General features: G+C 42.6%; 1 protein-coding gene across 3 annotated transcripts in view; it reads left to right on the forward strand.

The window, feature by feature from the left end:
- The window catches only part of ASCC1 (activating signal cointegrator 1 complex subunit 1), a 376,933-nt gene that overhangs the window by 138,215 nt on the left and 226,262 nt on the right, over window positions 1-12,456 (forward strand). For all 3 annotated transcript variants that reach the window (XM_053691927.1, XM_053691929.1, XM_053691928.1), the window contains exons 6-7: window positions 8,250-8,386; window positions 8,906-9,025. In XM_053691927.1, the coding sequence (XP_053547902.1) occupies window positions 8,250-8,386; window positions 8,906-9,025 (257 nt within the window). The remainder of the gene's footprint in view (window positions 1-8,249; window positions 8,387-8,905; window positions 9,026-12,456) is intronic.

Here is a 12,456-nt window from a genome sequence, read left to right on the forward strand (position 1 = left end):
CCGGGAGAACACCTGTACTAGTGCATTCGCTACCGTATCCGCTTGTATGTTGGATAGGGCGACAGCCTCTGGGTACCTGGTAGCGTAGTCCACTACGGTAAGAATGTAGCGCTTACCGGAGGGACTAGGGGTAGCCAGTGGTCCCACTAGGTCAATAGCAACCCGGCTGAAGGGTTCCTCTACAATGGGCATATTTACTAGATGTGCTTTAGGGTGATCGCCTCGCCTTCCTACTCGTTGACACACATCGCAGGTGTTACAGTAAGTTCTAACGTCGGCGTGTACCCCTGGCCAAAAGAACGTGTGAGTAATGCGGTGTAGGGTACGGGTTACAGCTAGGTGGCCTGCTAAGGGGATGTCATGGCCTATCTTGAGGATTTCTTGACGGTATTTGTGGGGCACTACCAGCTGTCGCCTACGCTGTCCCCTTTTCTCTGTCCAGCGGTATAGTTTCCCTTTTTCCCATAAGAATGTTTCATTATCTGCCCCGCCCCCTCCGGTCTCTGCTCGTTCCCGGTACTTTTGTAAGGTCGGGTCAGTCTTAGACTCTGTCTCGAAAGCATCTGGGGTGTCCCAGGGTATGGGGCCTAACATGTCAGGCAATGTCGGGGTAGGTCTTACCTGTGTCTCCCGCACTGGTGAGAGTTCTCGCTCCGTCCGGGCTTGGGCCCGTGTAGTCACTGGGTCCGCCTCGTTGTTGCATACTGGAGCATAGGCAGAAGTCATGGGGCCCAAATCATTGCCCAGTAGTACTTCGGCAGGTAAATTATCCATTATGCCCACGTTCACAGCCCCCTTTCCCGCTCCCCAATCAAGATGCACTTTAGCTGTTGGAATTTTGTACACATCCCCCCCCGCCACTCTAACGGCCACAGTCTGTCCAGATCGCTTGTGCTCCGGCACCAAATGACTCTGTACCAGCGTGATAGTAGCCCCTGTGTCTCTCAATCCCTCGGTAGATCGCCCCTCGAGCCATACCTTCTGCCGATGGTGCTGGCGGTTATCTGAGGCAGCATATACAGGGTCCGCCTCGTGAAGCGGCCCCAAATATTCCTCCATAGGGGCCTCTTGGTTAACACAGAGGGTCCGGGCCGGACGATATGCCCCAGAGGGGTAATTGTAATTCCTGGGTGTCTGGTGCGTATTAAGGGGGCAGCTAGCCATGAAATGCCCTGGTTGCTTGCATCGGTGGCAAGTCGGTCTGGGACGCTCAGAGCTGTTATTGGGTGGTCCTGAGTGTCGGGCGGGCCCTGCGGGCACCGGGGCTCGGAATTCAGCACGAGGGGGTGCACGGTAAACCTCTCTGGGTTCGTGAAGACGGGAGTCATAATGTTCATCGGCCAATTTGGCTGCTTCTTCTAAGGTAGAAGGTCGCCTGTCTCGCAGCCATTCCTTCCCTTGCTGTTCCATGCCATTATAAAAATGTTCTAAGAGAAACAATTGTAAAATTTCCTCACCAGTCACCGCTTTACTTCCGCTCATCCAGTGATTTGCCGCTCTCCGCATTCGGTGCGCCCATTCCATATGGGTATCGTTAGGCTTCTTTTTCGTGCCCCGAAACTGTCGGCGATACGCGTCCGGAGTTACTGCGTACCGTCGCAACAGTGTCTCCTTAACTAGCTCATACTGTGTCACTTCCTCAGCACCCAGAGTACGAAAGGCTTCCAGGGCTCGCCCGGATAGTTTCCCAGACAATATCGTGGGCCACTCCCTGTTGGGAATCTGGTGCAGGGCACATTGCCTTTCGAAGTCCGCCAAATATTCATCAATCCCTGTCTCGCTCTCTAGGAAGGGTCGAAATGCCGCATAGGGTATCTTGGGCCTCCCAGCATTTTCGACAGGGATGATTACCTGCGGGGCTTCAGCATTGCGGTGTGCGTTCGCTAGGTTGAGTTCGTGGGCTCGAGTCTCTCGTATATCCTTGTCCGCTTCCGCCATCAACTGCTGTACCAATTCCATGGAGGGGTTCGGCCCGTACAGTGAGAGCCTCTCCCGAACAATCCTGGTTTTTTCGTCACTAATCGTGGTCGGTGTTTCCGCCATTGTGAAGCTCTGATCCAGTTCGGTCAATTCTGCGATCAGCTCTCTCCTCGGCCGGTTGCTGGCGTACCCCCCTCTGCTTTCAAGTAAATCCTTTAGGGTTGTACGCTTCAATTTTTCGTAAGCGCTCTCCATCCGTTCTGTACCTCTCCTAGGAAATCCAGGAAAAATCCCACCGCTGCCGCCAAATGTTACGGTTACCCTTAGTCTCGCTGAGAGATGGACCGCTTAGTAGCCTGGATTCCTATTGCTGAAGAGGGGAGAAACTGCTTTCCATAGTATTCTATATGAGTCTCGCAAATGTAGAATAATCCCCCTTAGCTGTAGTACAGCTAGGATACCCTTCTGCCCACAAAAACGAGTCAACGCTGCGATTGAGGGACAACCAAGAACTGAGGACTGGGATGCCCAGCCTGCTTTTTATTTAGGTTACATGCACACAGGGCACTCCCAGGGGGGGAAGCATAAAATCCCCCATCACACATTTAGACAAAGCCCTTGGACAGGCCACCGCAGATAACAAGTACACACAAGAAAACAATTGAGTCCTTCTTATCACCTAGCAGTGAATGCTTATCACAAACTTAATTACAGTACACAATATGCTAGGAAACCTGCCTCAGAAAATAGTTTTCTCAAAACTGAACAGAGTTAACCCTTTATGAAATGATACTTGTTACAGTTTTCTTGGAGCCCTTCTTAGGCGCTGGCTTGGCTGGTTCAGGCATTGCTGCTGGGAAATAAGTTTCTTCACAACAAAATAACTAATGCTTCTGTAACAGTAGTTATTCTATAGAAAACAGCTTATTTGTTTTCCCAATAATAAATCTTATAGTGCTGCCTTGGTAGAATTTCCTTACAACCGTAATAATTACATTGTGTGACATCTCTTTCCTGAGATGCTGATTCCTGGTCAAGCAGATGTAATGTTTTATATCCCAGGTGTCTACAATACATCTGTTCCAGTGTGTAGTTATTTGCAAACCCTATAAAAAATAAAAATAGTCGGTAGAAATTGATCTTACATGCCAGTTTAGTGTCAGCTGTCTGTCAAACTATAGGACGGCCCACCAGGAGCTTACAAGCTGCCATGCAACTGGAATAATTGCTCTTCCTGAGTATTAACTTCACAGCTGATGTAGCAGAAATGTTCTGTCAGTTCCTCAGGTTAATTTGAGGGGGGAAAGCAAATACACTGTGTGTAGTGACAGACACATGCAGGGGAAATGGAAGTAACTGTAATCAGTGTCAAATAGTGAGTCACAAATTATGTTAAAATAGCCCCCTATGCTTTGTCAAATGGACATTAAACTCCTCATAATTTCTTTTTACTGCACTTTGTTTATTTTATCTGCAATTTTCCTGTAAACTTACACAGAAAATCTAAGGCCTAGATTTGGAGTTTGGCGGTAGATGGGCTGTTAACGCTACGCTGGCTTTTTTCTGGCCGCACCATAAAATTAACTCTGGTATCGAGAGTCCAAAAAAAATGCTGCGTTAGGCTCCAAAAAAGGAGCGTAGAGCATTTTTACCGCAAATGCAACTCTCGATACCAGAGTTGCTTACGGACGCGGCCAGCCTCAAAAACGTGCTCGTGCACGATTCTCCCATAAGATACAATGGGGCTGTTTGAGCTGTAAAAAAACCTAACACCTGCAAAAAAGCAGCGTTCAGCTCCTAACGCAGCCCCATTGTTTTCTATGGGGAAACACTTCCTACGTCTGCACCTAACACTCTAACATGTACCCCGAGTCTAAACACCCCTAACCTTACACTTATTAACCCCTAATCTGCCGCCCCCGCTATCGCTGACCCCTGCATTATATTATTAACCCCTAATCTTCCGCTCCGTAAACCGCCGCAACTTACATTATCCCTATGTACCCCTAATCTGCTGCCCCTAACACCGCCGACCCCTATATTATATTTATTAACCCCTAACCTGCCCCCCACAACGTCGCCGCCAGCTATTTACAATAATTAACCCCTAATCTGCCGACCGCAAAGCGCCGCCACCTACGTTATCCTTATGTACCCCTAATCTGCTGCCCCTAACACCGCCGACCCCTATATTATATTTATTAACCCCTAATCTGCCCCCCTCAACGTCGCCGACACCTGCCTACACTTATTAACCCCTAATCTGCCGAGCGGACCTGAGCGCTACTATAATAAAGTTATTAACCCCTAATCCGCCTCACTAACCCTATCATAAGTAGTATTAACCCCTAATCTGCCCTCCCTAACATCGCCGACACCTAACTTCAATTATTAACCCCTAATCTGCCGACTGGAGCTCACCGCTACTCTAATAAATGGATTAACCCCTAAAGCTAAGTCTAACCCTAACACTAACACCCCCCTAACTTAAATATAATTTACATCTAACGAAATTAATGAACTCTTATTAAATAAATTATTCCTATTTAAAGCTAAATACTTACCTGTAAAATAAATCCTAATATAGCTACAATTTAAATTATAATTATATTATAGCTATTTTAGGATTAATATTTATTTTACAGGTAACTTTGTATTTATTTTAACCAGGTACAATAGCTATTAAATAGTTAAGAACTATTTAATAGTTACCTAGTTAAAATAATAACAAAATTACCTGTAAAATAAGTCCTAACCTAAGTTATAATTAAACCTAACACTACCCTATCAATAAATTAATTAAATAAAATACCTACAATTACCTACAATTAACCTAACACTACACTATCAATAAATTAATTAAATAAAATACCTACAATTACCTACAATAAAACCTAACACTACACTATCAATAAATAAATTAAATACAATTTCTACAAATAACTACAATTACATAAACTAACTAAAGTACAAAAAATAAAAAAGAACTAAGTTACAAAAAATAAAAAAATATTTACAAACATAAGAAAAATATTACAACAATTTTAAACTAATTACACCTACTCTAAGCCCCCTAATAAAATAACAAAGACCCCCAAAATAAAAAAATGCCCTACCCTATTCTAAATTAATAAATTTAAAAGCTCTTTTACCTTACCAGCCCTGAACAGGGCCCTTTGCGGGGCATGCCCCAAGAAAATCAGCTCTTTTGCCTGTAAAAAAAACATACAATACCCCCCCCCCCAACATTACAACCCACCACCCACATACCCCTAATCTAACCCAAACCCCCCTTAAATAAACCTAACACTAAGCCCCTGAAGATCTTCCTACCTTGTCTTCACCTCAACAGGTATCACCGATCTGTCCAGGCATCCGGTGCTGAAGAGGTCCAGAAGAGGCTCCAAAGTATTCCTCCTATACGGCAAGAAGAGGACATCCGGACCGGCAAACATCTTCATCCAAGTGGCATCTTCGATCTTCTTCCATCCGGTGCGGAGCGGGTCCATGTTGAAGCAGCCGACGCGGATCCATCCTCTTCTTCCGGGGTCTCCCGACGAATGACGGTTCCTTTAAGGGACGTCATCCAAGATGGCGTCCCTCGAATTCCAATTGGCTGATAGGATTCTATCAGCCAATCGGAATTAAGGTAGGAATATTCTGATTGGCTGATGGAAGCTGATGGAGGCTGATGGAAGCTGTTCCGATCAGCCAATAGAATGCGAGCTCTATCTGATTGGCTGATTGGATCAGCCAATCGGATTGAACTTGATTCTGATTGGCTGATTCCATCAGCCAATCAGAATATTCCTACCTTAATTCCGATTGGCTGATAGAATCCTATCAGCCAATCGGAATTCGAGGGACGCCATCTTGGATGACGTCCCTTAAAGGAACCGTCATTCGTCGGGAGACGCCGGAAGAAGAGGATGGATCCGCGTCGGCTGCTTCAACATGGACCCGCTCCGCACCGGATGGAAGAAGATCGAAGATGCCGCTTGGATGAAGATGTTTGCCGGTCCGGATGTCCTCTTCTTGCCGTATAGGAGGAATACTTTGGAGCCTCTTCTGGACCTCTTCAGCACCGGATGCCTGGACAGATCGGTGATACCTGTTGAGGTGAAGACAAGGTAGGAAGATCTTCAGGGGCTTAGTGTTAGGTTTATTTAAGGGGGGTTTGGGTTAGATTAGGGGTATGTGGGTGGTGGGTTGTAATGTTGGGGGGGGGGGGTATTGTATGTTTTTTTTTACAGGCAAAAGAGCTAATTTTCTTGGGGCATGCCCCGCAAAGGGCCCTGTTCAGGGCTGGTAAGGTAAAAGAGCTTTTAAATTTATTAATTTAGAATAGGGTAGGGCATTTTTTTATTTTGGGGGTCTTTGTTATTTTATTAGGGGGCTTAGAGTAGGTGTAATTAGTTTAAAATTGTTGTAATATTTTTCTTATGTTTGTAAATATTTTTTTATTTTTTGTAACTTAGTTCTTTTTTATTTTTTGTACTTTAGTTAGTTTATGTAATTGTAGTTATTTGTAGAAATTGTATTTAATTTATTTATTGATAGTGTAGTGTTAGGTTTTATTGTAGGTAATTGTAGGTATTTTATTTAATTAATTTATTGATAGGGTAGTGTTAGGTTTAATTATAACTTAGGTTAGGACTTATTTTACAGGTAATTTTGTTATTATTTTAACTAGGTAACTATTAAATAGTTCTTAACTATTTAATAGCTATTGTACCTGGTTAAAATAATTACAAAGTTGCCTGTAAAATAAATATTAATCCTAAAATAGCTACAATGTAATTATAATTTATATTGTAGCTATATTAGGATTTATTTTACAGGTAAGTATTTAGCTTTAAATAGGAATAATTTATTTAATAAGAGTTAATTAATTTCGTTAGATTTAAATTATATTTAACTTAGGGGGGTGTTAGTGTTAGGGTTAGACTTAGCTTTAGGGGTTAATCCATTTATTATAGTAGCGATGAGCTCCGGTCGTCAGATTAGGGGTTAATAATTGAAGTTAGGTGTCGGCGATGTTAGGGAGGGCAGATTAGGGGTTAATACTATTTATGATAGGGTTAGTGAGGCGGATTAGGGGTTAATAAGTGTAGGCAGGTGTCGGCGACGTTGAGGGGGCAGATTAGGGGTTAATAAATATAATATAGGGGTCGGCGGTGTTAGGGGCAGCAGATTAGGGGTACATAAGGATAACGTAGGTGGCGGCGCTTTGCGGTCGGCAGATTAGGGGTTAATTATTGTAAGTAGCTTGCGGCGACGTTGTGGGGGGCAGGTTAGGGGTTAATAAATATAATACAGGGGTCGGCGGGGTTAGGGGCAGCAGATTAGGGGTACATAAGTATAACGTAGGTGGCGGTCGGCAGATTAGGGGTTAAAAAAATTTAATCGAGTTGCGGCGATGTGGGGGGACCTCGGTTTAGGGGTACATAGGTAGTTTATGGGTGTTAGTGTACTTTAGAGCACAGTAGTTAAGAGCTTTATGAACCGGCGTTAGCCCAGAAAGCTCTTAACTCCTGCTTTTTTCCTGCGGCTGGAGTTTTGTCGTTAGAGCTCTAACGCTCACTTCAGAAACGACTCTAAATACCGGCGTTAGGAAGATCCCATTGAAAAGATAGGATACGCAATTTACGTAAGGGGATCTACGGTATGGAAAAGTCGCGGCTGAAAAGTGAGCGTTAGACCCTATTTTGAGTGACTCCAAATACCGGCGGTAGCCTAAAACCAGCGTTAGGAGCCTCTAACGTTGGTTTTCACGGCTAACGCCGAACTCTAAATCTAGGCCATAGTTTTTACACACCCCCCCCCCCAGTGCATCTCACAGGATTTGAACACTGACCCTACAACATGCTATGTGCAGGAACTCATTTATATCTGTCCGTTATTGCCTGCAGCAAAGAGATATAGGATAAACATACTCAGGAGGATATTAAACACTGCAAAGACAGTTTAAATGTTTGTATGTTACGTATGCAGCGCTTCAAGAAACATGAAAGTGACGATGAATCCTTTGTTACACAGTGTAAAATGCTTCTATATCTGGTGTATGTAATTATTAATATGGTTCTACTTTATTTGTGAGAAAGCAATTAGTAAAATGGTGACATTGTGTATATTGGATATAAATAAGTGCATGGTTTGTTTTTATTGTGGTTGGAAAATAATGTGGTCTTAGAAACGAGGAGTGCGTAGAAACCCCAATGTGCTATATACATATAATGCTGATAAATCTGCGTATTTTATAGGTTTTTAGTCTGATTGGTCAATATAAATGTCTAGCTAAATGTATCGCTCTTCTCACTCTCGTACAGGACCGTGGGATAGAGAGCACGATTTTCCAAAACCCAGCAAAGCTCCACCTGACCGTGGGCACCCTGGTGCTGCTGAACGAGAGAGAGGTGGCGCAGGCGTGCGAGCTGCTGAGCAAGTGCAAGGAGGATATCCTAGAGTGAGTGTGCACTCATGATCATGTGCAGCAGTGCAAGGAGCGCCAGGCAGCATCTTAGGGACAGTAAACATGTTCAGATTTTAGTTATGTGTAATGAAACTAGTTTGCAATATATTTTCATTATTTATTTTGAACCCTTTTCATGCAATTTAGCTCTGAAAATTGAGCCATTTCTAATAATTAGAACTTGAAATGTACCTGCTGACTTCTCAAGGTGAATCCTGCTACATATCTGCAATTGGCTTTATCAGATTAGAACTGTAAAACAATGCACTTTATACTAACTTTATGACAGTGACTAGCCTTGTTGTCTCTGTACTAAATCCCAGATTGGCTCCCCTGAATAAGGCAAATGGTGGGCAGAGTTTGTTAATTGATAAATAATTGCAGATAAAAGAATGTTCATTTGTTTAAAAAAATGTTTTACTTGGCTGATCAGTTATTCTGTAGCAAGACAACAGGAATGTCTTGTAGTTACAATGTGTTTACCGACCCTTTAATGCAGGTTTTGTCATTTAGTAAGATTACTGCTGGGAAGCCGCTGTCGCTGAGAGTGTCTGGGATTGAGTACATGAATGACGACCCGGCAATGGTGGACGTCCTGTATGCAAAGGTCATGATGAGCGATGGGTCTGAAAGGTGAGCTTGGTGTGTCCGCTCACCTGGTACGTGAGTAGTATTAAATTGACATTAAACACTAAACAAATGCTAGAAAGAATGATGTATTCAAAGAAAAGATTAGTCAGATAATAACATGTAGTTTCATTAGCTGTTTACTACTTTACACTTAATTTGTCAATATTTATTGTCTGTAAAGCAATGGGAGCTGCCATGTTGTAACTTAAGTTATGTACGATTTATCATTTTATATTACCATTTCAAAGTGTTAACTGTCCTTTTAATAAACTGTCAGCTGGGGACGGCTTGCAGCTTTTTATTTAAAGAGACAATCATTTACTTATCAGAAATTAACTGCACGGCAAATGGTCTAGAAGCATATAAAAGCTGCCATTTAGTTAGCACAATTTGTATTGTTCTGCAATTCAAGGACACACCCATTGCAAAGCCTCTTGAGTATGTTTATCTTATCTCTTCTGCTGTGATCAATTACGGTCAGATGCAAATGAGCTCCTGCACTGCTCAGGCTATCATTGTTTAGCATGTTGTGGGGTAAGGGTTCTGAAACCTGCAGAACACACTTTAGCTAAAGTTAAATGATAGGAGAAATGGATAAATAACAATGAAAGTGTTTCAGTTCACTTAGACATTTTGGGGGGAATTACATATTTATGCACATTTAAGTTCAGGTACATTGCAGTAAGTATTTAGGCTTCTAGTTACCTGAGTAAATGTACAAGCACATTACTGCTCATCTCTCCGTGCTGTTGTGCTCCGCTGTGCCGTTTACCATCTTCTATTTCATTATAAAATGAGAGAGAGAGCAGTGTTCTGCCCAGAATGGTCACCACTCCCTTTGGCCTTGTCCTGCAATTAAAAGGACACTCGGACACGTACTGTCATCTTATACAGGCACATGATGTTATCAGCGCAAGTTTCTCGCAGTGTTTAGTCTGTCATGTCACTGTAACAATTATTTATCCTGAATATACAGCACATAAAGCTCAGGTTTCCACAATTTCCTCTGTATTTTATACAACAAAAAACAGATTTGATGGCTCATAGGAAGTGAATCCCATGACAGTACAAACCCCCAAATCCAGCATTTCAAAATCTAAACTTATTCTGAAATCTAAACCTTAATCTAAAAGGGACACTCAAGTCAACATTAAACTTTCATGACTCAGAGCAGAACTTTTCTCCAACATAGGTGTGTCCGGTCCACGGCGTCATCCTTACTTGTGGGATATTCTCTTCCCCAACAGGAAATGGCAAAGAGCCCAGCAAAGCTGGTCACATGATCCCTCCTAGGCTCCGCCTACCCCAGTCATTCTCTTTGCCTTTGCACAGGCAACATCTCCACGGAGATGGCTAAGAGTTTTTTGGTGTTTAAATGTAGTTTTTATTCTTCAATCAAGTGTTTGTTATTTTAAAATAGTGCTGGTATGTACTATTTACTCTGAAACAGAAAAGAGAAGAAGATTTCTGTTTGTAAGAGGAAGATGATTTTAGCAAACGTTACTAAAATCGATTGCTGTTTCCACACAGGACTGTTGAGATGAAGTAACTTCAGTTGGGGGAAGCAGTTGGCAGACTTTTCTGCCTGAGGTATGACTGGCCACATTTCTAACAAGACTATGTAATGCTGGAAGGCTGTCATTTTCACTATGGGGACCGGTAAGCCATTTTCTTAGATTAAGTAAAAGAATAAAGGGCTTTATAAGGGCTTAAAAAAATGGTAGACATTTTTCTGGGCTAAAACGATTACTTTGCTAAGCATATTTGGCAGATTATAACTCTTTATAGTTATTATAATCTTGGGGATTGTTGTTAAAAAACGGCAGGCACTGTATGGACACCTTTTTCAGATGGGGGCCTTCTCTAGTCATAGGCAGAGCCTCATTTTCGCGCCACTAATGCGCAGTTGTTTTTGGAAAGCAAGGCATGCAGATGCATGTGTGAGGAGCTAAGAACCACTGAAAAAGCTTATAGAAGGCGTCATTTGGTATCGTATTCCCCTCTGGGCTTGGTTGGGTCTCAGCAAAGCAGATACCTGGGACTGTATAGGGGTTAAATGTAAAAACGGCTCCGGTTCCGTTATTTTAAGGGTTAAAGCTTTCAAATTTGGTGTGCAATACTTTTAAGGCTTTAAGACACTGTGGTGAAAGTTTGAACAATTGCTTCATGCTTTTTCGCATATTCAGTAATAAAGTGTGTTCTGTTTAAAATTTAAAGTGACAGTAACGGTTTTATTTTAAAACGTTTTTTGTGCTTTGTTGACAAGTTTAAGCCTGTTTAACATGTCTGAACCATCAGATAAGCGATGTTCTATATGTATGAAAGCCAATGTGTCTCCCCATTTAAATATATGTGATAATTGTGACATAGTGTCCAAACAAAGTAGGGACAATGATGCCACAGATAATAATAGTGCCCAAGATGATTCTTCAGATGAGGGGAGTAAGCATGGTACTGCATCATCCCCTTCTGTGTCTACACCAGTTTTGCCCACACAAGAGGCCCCTAGTACATCTAGTGCGCCAATACTTATTACCATGCAACAATTAACGGCTGTTATGGATAATTCTATTGCAAATATTTTATCTAAAATGCCTACTTATCAGAGAAAGCGCGATTGCTCTGTTTTAAACACTGAAGAGCAAGAGGACGCTGATGATAACGTTTCTGACATACCCTCACACCAATCTGAAGGGGCCAGGAGGGAGGTTTTGTCTGAGGGAGAAATTTCAGATTCAGGAAAAATTTCTCAACAAGCTGAACCTGATGTTGTAACATTTAAATTTAAATTAGAACATCTCCGCGCACTGCTTAAGGAGGTATTATCTACTCTGGATGATTGTGACAATTTGGTCATTCCAGAGAAATTATGTAAGATGGACAAGTTCCTAGAGGTTCCGGTGCCCCCCGATGTTTTTCCTATACCCAAGCGGGTGGCGGACATAGTAAATAAGGAATGGGAAAGGCCCGGCATACCTTTTGTTCCTCCCCCTATATTTAAGAAATTATTTCCTAGTCGACCCCAGAAAGGACTTATGGCAGACAGTCCCTAAGGTCGAGGGGGCGGTCTCTACTCTAAACAAACACACTACTATTCCCATAGAAGATAGTTGTGCTTTCAAAGATCCTATGGATAAAAAATTAGAGGGTTTGCTTAAAAAGATGTTTGTTCAGCAAGGTTACCTTCTACAACCAATTTCATGCATTGTTCCTGTCACTACGGCAGCGTGTTTCTGGTTCGAAGAACTAGGAAAGTCGCTCAATAAAGAATCTTCGTATGAGGAGGTTATGGACAGAGTTCAAGCACTTAAATTGGCTAACTCTTTTATTCTAGATGCCGCTTTGCAATTAGCTAGATTAGCGGCGAAAAATTCAGGGTTTGCTATCGTGGCGCGCAGAGCGCTTTGGCTAAAGTCTTGGTCAGCGGATGTGTC

The sequence above is a fragment of the Bombina bombina genome, chromosome 9, assembly GCF_027579735.1.
Source record: "Bombina bombina isolate aBomBom1 chromosome 9, aBomBom1.pri, whole genome shotgun sequence".
Classification (NCBI taxonomy): Eukaryota; Metazoa; Chordata; class Amphibia; order Anura; family Bombinatoridae; genus Bombina; species Bombina bombina.